Here is a 12,945-nt window from a genome sequence, read left to right on the forward strand (position 1 = left end):
GACTTAAGACGAATTATTATCTTTAAGCAGTGCTTGCTACTTGTGCGTACAGTCTCACAGGTTGTTAACTAATCAAACGTGTTCAATGCATTTTTTTAGTTTGTTCCGATTACTTTTTAACAACACCTTTATTTCGTGTGGATGAAACATGAGTAAGACAAAAGTTCAAACTTTGTAAGTGTTGAAAAGTACCGCTTTCAAGACATTGCATTTTAAAATATATTAGGACAAGCGACAACACACATTGCTATTAACATGCAGCACCATTTTTCTAACCTAATAATATAACACAGTCCTCTGTTGCCTTGTTTACTCATCAAGGAATGCCATCAGCACGTACACAGCATTTTGTTGGTGGACCACTCCAGTCATACACATATCCATGAAAAGCTATTGTTTCTTTTTCACACGGCTTCCCCATAGTTCGTAAATTTCTATCTTTTCTATACATATCCTCAACACTTTGTTTATGGCTAACAACGAAGGCATTTTTGCAACCTCTACTTTTGTACTCAGTGTCAAAACGTACATCATGAATTCTATTCAGTACAAGTGGAGCCAACCACACGGCAAGAGTTACATCCTCACTCAAATAAAGTTGAAACTGGTGCCAGTTGGTTGCTATGAACTTTACTAAATTTTGAGATATTATATACCCACCACCACGGGCGTATGGAAGGTAATAGTCACAGAGTTTCCAGTTGGTTTCCTTCCATGGACCCGATTGTTTAACATGCGATCGGCCATAAAAATAACCCCAGTACAAATTATCCAATTGTTTTTCTGGGTCACTTTTAAGGTCATCCAAAACCTGATCAAGTCTCACAAAAGTATCATCATCTGCTTTAAGAATGTATTTGTAATTACAATTCTTGTCCACCCATTCCAACATTCGTCCCAGCTTTTCAGTTAGTTTCTCATACGCATCTTCAAAATCCTCCAGGAGTAATAAATCCTTGTGAGATTCATACTCTTTTCGCACATCATGAGCAACATCACTAGGTAAATTTTTCATTCCAATTACAAAATGGTGCAACACTTCCTTGTCATGGGCACTTAAGTGGTCTGATAGCCATGTTTGGCGTATCGCTTTTCGCCTGTCTGAGTTCCTTGGTCCAGTCATGATTAAAACAACTAATAATATTGGACTGTGGGAAATTTCCTCATGCACGGCATTTTCTGCCACATTTGTTCTTGGAAAAGAGCTGCTTTCAGGTGCTTGAAATAAAACCTGGGCAATCAAAAGCAGAAATAAAATGCAAAGTACCAACTTGAACAACCGATTCCTGAACAGAGTCTTGACATTTCTTGTGTTGATCATTGCTACCTTTGTGACTACTTTTCATAATACTCTTCAGGTTTCCTGCTAATTTGATTGAATCGCATATTCTTCAGATAACTTGAACGATATTACAGATCAGAAGAAACGAAAATTCTGGTCTGTGCAAACAAATGAACACTGTTGTATTATATAAGAAATAAAATTGGATTCAAGTTACTAAATCAACCACTAGGTGTGTACAATAAAAACACTTTTAAGCAAAACCACTGATTTAATTATTACAAAAGTAGTAATTGTACATTATACACACACTCTTCACAGAAAGCTAAATTAGATCTTTAAATTGAGGAAATATTATCCAGTAACTTCCAGGCCTGTGCCATTTCAGGAACATTAACATTAATCATTCCATCTGTCAGCAAACTGAGAAGTTCTTTTTTCTCTTTGCATTTCCTGATATCCGAAGAAATGCAATGAAACAACACTAAGCAAACCCGTTTAAAACACGTTTGGCTCCAGTTATGAAGAAAAAGCTGGTCCCATATATACATTGTTGTCATAACATTGGTCACACCCACAAACAGATGAAAAACCCAGCTACGAATAAACGTGACAGGGTGGCTGTAAGCATCGGAATGAGCCGTATAAAATTTTATTAATGAAGCATAGGATTGAGACTGGTCGTCTTTAAATGGTTGTTCCAGAGTCAATTTGATGTTATCCACGTCGGAATCTATGCCTAATGTGCAGAAATGGGTTTTAATGTCTGCATCATTGGAAGAATTTCCATTCAGGTTTGAGTCAATTATTTCAGACCACACAGATAAAACAATATCATTTATCATGGGCCACAGTGGTAAACATTCACCAATAATAATATCCAACCACATTGCAATTTCGTAATCTTGTTGTTTACTGTGGATTTCTTTACTCAGAGCACTATGCAGTGGAAACAGCAAGTAAATATAAAAAGTTTCAAAATTTTTTCGATGTGTGTAAAGAATGTTCAACATCCTACACATATCCTGCTGGAGAGTAAGATCATCTGAAAATGGTTTCAAACCTGGGGTTGTTTCAAATGTTTCCAAAACAGAAGACTGGATTAAGTGGGAAACTGGTGTTTTAGTGGGCTGCTTTGATTTAAATTCCAACACGCCTTTCTTAACACTAGCCGCAAATGCTTCCCTCATTTTCAGCTGAGTTAGATCATCATTGAACACAGCTGCAGCACCAGACCTACCGGTGCCGGGGCTATTTTTTCTTTTGTTGATTAGAAGCAGGCGATAAAGATATCGTCTGAGCGTCTTTGGTAAATAGCGACCTTTAAGCTTTAGGGTGACGTCACCTAACTTACTAGAATCTTTTTGTAACACTTTAACTACAGATTGGGCCAGTCTATCTGTATGTTGACCATGTTTAAAATTGGTGGGCTCAACAATTTTTTTGGTTAGATCTACCAGGTTTGAAAAGCATTCTGGTGCATTTGGGCTGTTGGGTAGACTACACTCCGCATCATGAGCAGCTTTGAAGGTCAATTCTTTGAGTAGAACTTGGATTTCTCTTTCTGTATACTGTCGAGTTGCAATTGATGTATTTGATCTTTTTGCCGACTCATAAAGTCTGTGTTTCTTGATAAAGTCGTCACTTATAAATTTTGCAACTAAGGCAAGTTGTTCATACGTGAAGCCTTCCAGGGTGATTCTGTATGCCAGCCTTTCAGCTACTAGATCACGGACTTCGTGCCAAGGGCTACCTGGCAAACTCAGTTCCTCCATGCATTGTTCTAACCAATTATCATTATGATAAGAAGCCATTTATGGAATGCTTAAAAGTTGTTTCATCAAAACAGTTGTATCTAGTGTTGGGAATGCAAAAGTTAGTAATAAAATGGAAGAGCAACAAAAATCAAGACACAGGAATGTGATTACATCCTGAGAAATGGAAATGCTGCATCGCAAATTAAGTTGTGTATTTTTTAACTATCCACTCTGCATCTTCAACAGCTCGATGTATTATTTGCTGAATTCTCTCTTGGTCTATTTCGTCACTGTGACTTCGAAATTCTTGTCGTATGAAATGTTTGTAATGTTTTCTTGGCCCTTTAGGCAGTTGATTACAGCACTGAAGCAAATATTTGTACAGCTGAAGGGGTGTTTCAATTTTGCTTGCCATTAACACTAAAATACCTAAAACATATGACAATTGTACATATGTTAGATACATTATTTATATATACACACATACAACTTCTTTTTCTTAATTCAATAATAAAATAGTTTAACTTCAATCATATAACACCTAAAAATACAATGCTTAGCTAACATAGCAATCAAGTATTTAGATAAAAAAAGTTCAATTAGTCAGTCAGGGTTGGTGTATTTAGACCCACAAAATTAATTTCTTTCAAAAAAATGTGCCAAACAGAATAAACCATACAATAACAACATGATATCCTACAAAACAAATGTTTAATAAAAGTAATCAGTTTTCCCAAAAAGATAATATATGAAATTAGGCAAATAATTTCACAAATTAACATCATCTAATATTGAACAACAACATAATCATATATATATAATACATTGAAAAATCAAAACCTTTTATTTTATAGAAATTGCTAGTTGTTATTTAAAAGATTGATGAAGTAATTTTAGCTAATTCATCAGGTGACATACTCGTCAGTAGATAACGTTAGGCAGAGAAAGCACAGTTTTTTAACAGTAAGATAATACGATGTTACATGAAAGTATTCTGGCATATTCATTTACAGACAAAAGAAGCCTTTAAATTTCCTAGTGAACCACCAGCTATTTTAAAAGCCCATCCCATAACAAGAATAAGTGAAACATAAGATACAATTAATGAAACATAAATTGAGTGCGGCAGAGTATTTAACAAAGTTAAGCACGAAACCAGCATATGCATTAAAATTACAATGGCAATAGGGGCCAATTTCCTTTTCTTGTAAGCATTAAATATAATCACATTCCAAAAGGTATTTAGTAAAATGAAAGAACTTGCTAAGAAAGACGATACAAGGAAAAAGTTAGGCGAGGCTCCAGTAATGCCAACATTTCCTGGTCCAATTGAATTTGATAAAACATTTATAACAGAAAATAAACCACTCATTAAGCCAAATCCAAAGCCAGAAACATAAGACAATTTGTGGCTTGCTATTGATCTTCGTTCTTCCTCTGACAGAGCATCTTCAAGGCCTGTTTCAGCTTTATTCATAAGCTTGAATAACGCAAATCTCATCAGCTCTTGAAATATGACGCTGAATACCAATGAAAAGGCTAGTTCTTCTCTCAATGGAACTACAGCCAACCATAGCAGGGCAGAAAACAGTAACGACAGTAACCAGAAAAATGCACCCACCACAAGAAGAATTATTCGGAGTGGGAACTTCATAACAGTAAACACAAATAAGGCCAGTGATGGCCCAAATGCAACAAACATACAACCAAAGAAGACCATTAACGGCATCTTGGTTATTTCACTGATTTCTTATTAATGATATACTGAAATAAATATTATAAATAAATTGGTTATAAGTATATCAAAATACTTTGTCTCTTATATTAATTTCATACTTAACATAGGATTAACGGTACCAAAAAGTGTTAATTGTGTAGATAAATACGGGAATGCCAATTAACTAATTATGATACCCATAAGACAGTAGCCAAATGGTCGAGTAAGAGGGGTGGCCGCGTTTGTGGATTTCACACCAGAGCAGGACTTCACCATTATAGATGAGACCTTAGTATAGCACGTATGCATTAAGCATTATGTTGTTTCAAAGAAATCACAACATGATAGTTTTGAAACACACGTAATACAGTAATAAGAGCAATGATACATACTCAGAGGTGGGCAGTCGATACTTGTTAAAGTATCGTCGGTAACGGTACATATACTTGGCAAAAAATGTACCAACGGTTCCGAAATTCGACAATATTTAAAAAAAATAGTTCGATACTTCGCCGGTCCTCGGTACTTTTTGTGCAAAAGATGTTTCTGCAAATGCAATGTTTGTTACTATTATACCCTCAGTATAGGTTACTCCAAGTCAAAACATGTGTGACGTTAATCGTTTAATCGCAATTTTACTTCACATTTCTAGATTAAAAAAGATCAACATATGGTAAAATTAGTATTAAGGATTAATTAATGTGTATTTTGAAAACATACTTGTTAAAATTTTGAAATTATCATGCGAAAAAATACAGACTACTGTGACCAACAGAAATTTTTGAAAAAAGTAATTGGGTTCTTTTGCCGATGGTACCGGTATTGAAAAAGTGCCGCGGTACAGTAATTCGGTACTATAGTACGGTGGTACTCCCCACCTAAGCACATACTATAATAAATTAAAAATATTATTACATAATAAATGCATCTAATATTTATTAGATAGAATCTTTGATAAAGGCTGGTTTCAGCGCAACTGTTGAGGTTTCACACAGTCTGTTTTCAATCTTGTACACAAAAAAACATTTGGTTTTGCACTTACATACTAGCTCTGAAAACAGCAGAAGAAGGGTTGCATCTTTTTCTAACAAAAACATTTAATTTCATTCAAGCATCAAATGAATGATATATAATTCATAAAAATTTGTGGAAGTAAACAATAAACAGACAAACAAGCCATACAAGTCAACGAACTACGGGCAAGTTTATGCACAATGTTGGTGTATTCTTCTTGGAGCACAGGATAACAACAAAACAAAATATGTTTTAATATAACGGTGCAATGATTTCAATTCTCTGAGTCCAAATAGCCTACATCATTTCACACTAAATTTTTCTCATTCTAGATAAAAACTAACTTGAATGCAAACTTTTCTCAATTATAAAATGTCTCCAAATGTCCAATGGGATTTTCAACAATGCAAAGGTTTCAGAGCAGTACACACTGCCTCTAACTACTACGCCATACCACAGAGCCAATTGCTGTCAACCAGTAAAAAAGACTGCTACACAGCGTACGTAGCCTAGTCAGTAAAAAATTTTCGTGTTTGTTGGTCGTTTGAAAAGGTAGGTGTTTAAATTAGTTGCAAATCAGCGATAGTTAGCTGAGAAGTTTACATTTCATCAGCAGTATGCTCAAAAAATTTCGTTCACTCATTCATAATTATTTTTCGCCATACATTTATGTGGAGGACGGAAACTTAGACAATTACTAGTTACCAAAACTTGTGCTGACCCATAAAATTAAAATGAGCGTTGAAGACTGCGATCATTTCAGTGCACCTAACGCGTGCATAATACAACCAACGATGATACAACAGTTGGAATACGGATGTTAATCAAAGATTTTCTTCTAGATTAATAAACTAAATTGAAGTATTTAATTAATGATTCATAATTCAAAGGGAACTGGTACCGGTTTGGTGGCCGTGCTAAGCTTCTATCCTTGTAGCACCACTGAAATTAACTTCTTTTACGTTTTAAGCCCACGGGGCTTTGTTTGACGCTTTTTTCGTTAATTGATTGTTTGCAACAAAATTTCTTGTTTGATCAGTTTACAGTGAGGTTAGCACCATACTTTTCGATCCCTACGGTCGATGGCGACACATAAACGATACGATTCTAGAAAAGCTTTTAACTAATAATCGGGTGATTCTGACTCAAGTTTTCAGGTTTGCTAGGATCGTTTGGGTGACTCGGAAACCATAGGCCAGTGGTTTTCAATCTTTATGGTTCGTGGGCCGTGGCCCACTTATAGTGACCTTCAAAATTCGTGGTTCCTGCTCAACAATAAAAAATGTAGATTGTTTATTACAAAACACCTTTTTCTTTACTACTGCATTTGCAAAGTAGCCTTCGCGCCGCTAATTTTACACAACAAACACAAAAACGTGAGAAACTTGTGTCCTGCTTTCCCTCGTTTTCCCCTACTACTGCACACATAATGGCTTGCGGCCCCCTTTCGAGAAATCCTGCCGAGAGCGGTCTTATAGTAGTGTGCGGTAAATCATACCACTTTTGGCTGAAAAAGGTGTATAGTGTTGTTTCCAGTGATAAAATTTTTTGGCTTACTGCTATTTAAACATATTTATGAATTAAGCTACAGTTTTAAAAGCTCACGTTTGGTAATTATTTCGGTTAATCAGGTAAGACGACCTTAGGCCACTGCGTTGGGTCCCACGCTGTGCTGCTGCTTAGTACCAAAAGAAAAATTCAGCTGTTGTCTTGTGCAAATCACAAGGTTAGTCCTCAATTTCTTTTCGAAAGGGAATATTTTGGTGAAAAATTTCACAAACTGTTTAAGTAAGGCTCAACTAAATGGTCCAAGTGAACACTGTATATTTTGGAGATATTTTACCTGTTGATTTTACTTTGATTAAACAACCACGCCTCATTTACCATTGAAATGAATTGACAATTAAATTCTTAGTTTGTTTTAAAAATTTGGAATTTTTTCTTTACCTATTTAACTTATATATCTTGATTTAAATAGTCTTAGCTGCTACTGTGTTATTTTTGCATATTTATTTGGTGCTAATTTGTTAAAATCTTACTCAATCTGTACGTTCACCATGTCTGATACAAGTTCAACAAGTGATAGGTTGCTCGATGGTGCTTTAAGCAACATAAACAAAATGTCAGATTATATCAAAACTGGACGTCAAGAGGTGTTGGAAGTTGGAGTGGAGCTATTGGACAACAAAAGTAAGCCAATACAAAAAGTTTCTTTAACCTGGAATGTCATATTTTGTAAATAGTTCTAACAAGATTTTAATTGTGCTTTAACCATAAGGCTAGTCTAAGCCATAAGCATGTAACTGATCCTGATTTTGTTTATGTTAATAATAAATTTGCTGTTGACAACACTGAATTTATTAAAATGCATTTGGTCTAGATTGTGGAAAGCATTAATTACACTATGTTACACAATTTTTGTTTGGCTACTTTTTTAATGCCCCTTTATGTATTTCTGGGTGCTAAGTTCAAAAATCCAGTTAGTTTTTTCATACCGTCGTTACTTTTTGAGATTTCAAACTTTTTGTTTTATCTGATGTAGCTGTAAGTGGCAAATTGTGTTCTACTCTTGCAATAGATTTTAACTCCACATCAAGGTTCTGTTCGGTTTATTAAACACAAAAGCCAGTTTAAAAACGTTACTAAGGAAAGCTTGAAGATAAATGTAACGTTGTTTTTTCAAACAGTAAGAATCATTCAAAAATGTACTTTTGAGTGAGCCTTTCTTTTATGACCACTCCTGTCTTGCCTTACCAAAGACCAAATGTAGTCTCCCATCATTGCACTGTCCCAGCGGCCTTTATATAGGTTTTCCATTGGCTCAATATCCTGGTGAAATCTCTCACCATGCTTCTCACTGAAATCAACAAGATTTTCTTGAAAAAAAATCCAGATAGAAACATAAAAAATGAAGTTTGGCAGACATACGGCAACCCATGTTTGGTTAACTTTTGATAAGTTTTTCCACCAACTCTTTTTAATTTCAGTCCCTTTTATTTTCCAAAAATCCATCAACCACACCTCGAAATGCTTGCCACGCTTGTTTTTCTGTTTTATTCATTTTTTCTTCCAAGCTTTTACACTTAAACATTGCGCTTATCTGGGGACCAACAAACACTCCTCCTATTATTTTGGTAACTGATAGTCTGGGAAACATTGAACGGATTTCTTGAAAAACTTGTCCTTGATAATCCAAAGCTTTGACAAACTGTTTTACCAGACCTAATTCGATATGAAGTGGAGGCAGAAAAACATTTTTCCAGCTTACAAAAGGCTCCCTAATAACGTTGTACATTCCTGGGGTTAGTTTTTCCCCTGTCGGCCAGTGAATTTTATCATGGTGCTCACTGTCAGCTCTACTATTTCACAAGTACAAAAAGTATTTTGTGTAACCACCCTGCAGACCAAGCAAAAATCCCAACATTTTAAAGTTTTTAAAGTCACCACCAACATACCACTTAAACTGAGCGTAACTGATTTTAATGAGCAGTTGCTTGACGTTTTTTTTATTCTTTTTTCATCTGTAATGAATAAGCAAGTAGAATTGATGGATATATGTTGCCATTGTGAAGTAACACTGCTTTACAACTTTTGGTAGAACTGTCAATGAAAAGCCGCCACTGAGTAGGATCATGATCTATTCCAACAACACTAAACAGGCCTTCCACATCTTTGCAATAGCAAAGGTCTTCAATAACATCAAAGTAGACAGAAAACTCCAAGTGCCTATTCCTGTTGGCAGTACTCTTAAAGTCATCACTCCCACATGCCTATTCACTTCCTCAAGTAAATAGGATACCTATTTACAACATGATAATGCTGATAGACACAGATCATAGCAATCATAACCGCATAAAAGACCTACAGATAACAGAAAATCACAAAAAACGAGATTCATTGTATCTTGATAACGATCGATGATAGAAAAAAAAAGTGATAGCATTTTTAGAATCAGCGCTTCAAAGTCATACAGACACAGTTAAAAAATATAGCCAAACAAACTTTTTTTAAATTTTGTTACGTAGTGTTATTTGTGTGCACTATGCATAAACTGATTTTCTTAAAATTGACTTTTTAAAATGTGATTATGAAGGCCAAAGAGTGGTGTATTATGTTATTGTAACTTGATAATTATTTTATTTCAGTTTAACCTTTCTTTTCACCGAAACCTAAATTGATTGTTTAAATTTGTTTGCAGTTGAAAATCCTGGAATTGGTGACCTGCAGAATTGCATAATGGAACTCATCAAAGCTGAACAAAGAGTTAAAGCTTTTACCAGATCTGTAAATGATTTAAAATCGCGATGGCAGAATGGTGACCTTGATGACTCTACAGATGTTGTACAGGTTTGTTTTTGTCACAAGTTTTCTTTACTGTGTTAATTAATGTATGAAATAGAGATGGGTGATTCAGAAAACCAAATCCTTATCCAACTTGGATCCTAAAACTTTTTGAATCCAAACTTTCAGTTAAAACTGATTAATAGGATTTGGTTTCGCTCTGGTGAACATGCTCTTTGTTCTTGACATGCTGTAATCACTATAAAGTTCAAGGTCACGGAAGGCCACAGACAAAATATGATTATTAATATAATAAACTAATGGTTATTTTTGTTACCACACATATGATGGAGATCAATCATTTTCTTTAATATTGTTAAAGTAATGTTAATTTTAGCTTAAATCAAATCAAATTGAGTTTGTTCAGCACAGTAAGTACTTATCAATTAGTGGGATTTTTTCAATCATGGACTTTTTAAGTAGCAATTTTTTGCACAACTTGGCCAACAATGCCACGTTAATTTCTATCTTTAGTGTCACCGGTCTAGTGATTTTCATTATTGCTTGCTATGGTCGTTTGTATAAAATGAGCTAGTAGTATGTCACGTGTACATGTAATAATAATGCCTATTTTGCATAAAAAACTGCGCTTCATCTGATTTGCTCTGTTTAGTAAATATCGTAACTTACTAAAAAACATCTTTTTATTACAAACAACAAGCAGCAGAAGTGTGCTTTAATGGGAAGAGTAAATAAACAGTTTTTTAAACAGTTTGAAATAAATAATCATCACATGGATAAATAATCACATGAAGTTGCTAAACACATATAAACTTTGGTAAGCTGACTTTGGGTTTAACTGGTTTTATCTAAATTTGCAAACACTGAGACATTTTATACCTGTACCCATACCTGACTTGGATTCGATGTGACTATTCTGGAGTAAAATTGGAATACCGTAGTAATTTATTTTGTATTGTCCATACCTAGCATAAATCTTAGGTATCAGGGCATGCAAAACAGTGTTGTATATATGTTTTTTTAGGCATGGTTAGATATCTTCTACATACAAATGCATATGTTTGAAAGGTTCTACAGCACGATCTACAAGCTCAAGAAGAGGCAAATGTTGATGTAAACAATATTTGGGATCATGAATTTATGGTTGCCTTTGTAGACCAAATGAAAGAAATAGATGGTGGTAAGTTAATAAGTTATTTCTGACTAAAGTCTTGTTGTTGTTTCTTGTTGCTCAAATCAAGGTGTGGAGCCCATGAAAGCCAAAAAGTCTTTCATGCTCAATTGCCAAACGCAACATAAAATTCACTTGCAATTGTAAAAACATTATTTACAAAACTGCATAAACAACACGCATCATAAAGAAACAGAAAAAAAACAACAAAAAAGGAAAAAAACTTTGCTAAATTGGAACATGCTTTGGCCAGCAAGTATATATTTAAGAACCTTAAAATGTTAACGAACCATTACTATTACTCAAACATAACTGTAGTTTGCACCAACTCAGTCTTTATGTTTGCAGTCATTTTTAAGCTAACATTACAGCATGTGCATTCAAGCCAATTTCCCTTAAAAAAACAGTACAGTCATATGGTGTTCTTCAACTCAGGCGTTTCACTGAACACAGGACCAAACTCCAGCACGTCAGCAAACGATATGGACATGCAGATGACTCAGGCTGAGATGTCTGTCAAATGTCCTATTACACAGGTAAAATTCTTCCTAAATTTTCTCATACTGTGGCGTATTCAAAAACTTTTATTGGTTCAACATTGGTTCTCTGATGCAGAGTGACATGGTTGATCCTGTTAAAGATAAAACATGCAATCATAGCTTTGAGAAAGAAGCAATCACGGCTCATATCAAGCAATGTCAAAAGCGAAGAAAAGCTGCCAAGTAACATGAACCATCTTGTGGTTGTCTTTGTTTTAAGAGCTCATGGCATTTAATCAGTTTAATTTAAGATTTTGGCTTTAGACCTTCTGTCTGCAGTACCAAGACTACCAACCTGTAGGTTATTTACCATACCAATACTAAATATTCCTTTATCTTGGTCAGGTGTCCATACCCTGGGTGCACTAACATCATTTTGGCTGGAAATCTCGAGGCGAATGTTGCTATTCAGAGGGCTTTACAACGTAGAAAAGTAGCAAGCTAAGAATTTGGATGACTTCAGTTCTCTTTAAATGTGGTGTTCTTGACAGAAATGCCCATTTTCACAGTGTGAAGTTGTGCTGGCTACTTGCAGCCAATATTATTTTCACGTTTACAAGTGTATGTCCATCCATTTAATCCAGTGTTGCACGCTCCCATTTTCTATTAATGACCAATGTGTTTTTATTTTTTTGTAAGTTTCAAAGCAGTGCAATATTGACACTTACAGCGGTGATCACAGCTGCATTTTATGACCTACAGTTTTGGTACTACGTAGCCAAGTATAGACATTGTTTGATACTAATTACACAAATACTTGGTGTTTGTTTCATAACGCTGCTATTTGGTGTATAGTGTTTTTATACAACATCTTCAATACATGGTAAAATTTTCGGTCTAAATATTTGAGGTGACTTTACTCGTTATGTGCACATACACATCTCTTTCCTGCCTTTGGATTCAGACATGTAGTGCGCTATTTTTAGTTTTATGCAAAATTCATGAAGAGAGATATTGCATCATGTTTAGTTCAAAGCTTGGTGACAGTCCAGCTCAAATAATCGAGAAGATTATACAGGTCATTATGAAAACTGTTGAGACCGAGTTTCAATTCGAATGCAATCATGCAAAGTATCTCAGCTATATGAAAGTAATTTTGAAGAATAAATGATAAATATTAACTGGATCTTCTAAATTACTTTAGTGAAGCTGCATGTGCGTTG

At 34.9% G+C, this 12,945-nt stretch overlaps 3 protein-coding genes across 4 annotated transcripts; 1 reads left to right on the plus strand and 2 right to left on the minus strand.

Annotated features, from left to right (window-relative positions):
* Nucleotides 1-109: 109 nt before the first annotated feature.
* On the minus strand, nucleotides 110-3,246 carry LOC143449538 (uncharacterized). The gene is made up of 2 exons (XM_076949782.1): nucleotides 1,635-3,246; nucleotides 110-1,335 (listed from the first exon to the last, which is right to left on the minus strand). Exons 1-2 carry the CDS (start codon nucleotides 3,094-3,096, stop codon nucleotides 317-319), a joined length of 2,481 nt encoding a protein of 826 aa, XP_076805897.1. The 5' UTR covers nucleotides 3,097-3,246; the 3' UTR covers nucleotides 110-316.
* A 222-nt stretch (nucleotides 3,247-3,468) lies between these two features.
* Nucleotides 3,469-5,952, minus strand: LOC143451891 (gamma-secretase subunit Aph-1b-like). Its single transcript, XM_076952661.1, has 2 exons — nucleotides 5,149-5,952; nucleotides 3,469-5,044 (listed from the first exon to the last, which is right to left on the minus strand). The coding sequence occupies exon 2, from the start codon at nucleotides 4,766-4,768 to the stop codon at nucleotides 4,043-4,045; it is 726 nt and encodes a 241-aa protein (XP_076808776.1). The 5' UTR covers nucleotides 4,769-5,044; nucleotides 5,149-5,952; the 3' UTR covers nucleotides 3,469-4,042.
* Nucleotides 5,953-7,096: 1,144 nt separating this feature from the next.
* On the plus strand, nucleotides 7,097-12,629 carry LOC143451899 (E3 SUMO-protein ligase NSE2-like). 2 transcript variants are annotated; one of them, XM_076952680.1, is made up of 8 exons: nucleotides 7,097-7,286; nucleotides 7,402-7,496; nucleotides 7,842-7,960; nucleotides 9,969-10,117; nucleotides 11,141-11,252; nucleotides 11,679-11,779; nucleotides 11,859-11,965; nucleotides 12,128-12,629. In XM_076952680.1, exons 3-8 carry the CDS (start codon nucleotides 7,891-7,893, stop codon nucleotides 12,225-12,227), a joined length of 639 nt encoding a protein of 212 aa, XP_076808795.1. In that variant the 5' UTR covers nucleotides 7,097-7,286; nucleotides 7,402-7,496; nucleotides 7,842-7,890; the 3' UTR covers nucleotides 12,228-12,629. The 2 variants fall into 2 exon arrangements, with proteins under 2 accessions (XP_076808795.1, XP_076808787.1); XM_076952672.1 differs by lacking the exons at nucleotides 7,097-7,286; nucleotides 7,402-7,496 and having other exon boundaries at nucleotides 7,536-7,960.
* The last annotated feature ends 316 nt before the right edge of the window (nucleotides 12,630-12,945 follow it).

The sequence above is a fragment of the Clavelina lepadiformis genome, chromosome 1 (assembly GCF_947623445.1).
Source record: "Clavelina lepadiformis chromosome 1, kaClaLepa1.1, whole genome shotgun sequence".
Taxonomy (NCBI): Eukaryota; Metazoa; Chordata; class Ascidiacea; order Aplousobranchia; family Clavelinidae; genus Clavelina; species Clavelina lepadiformis.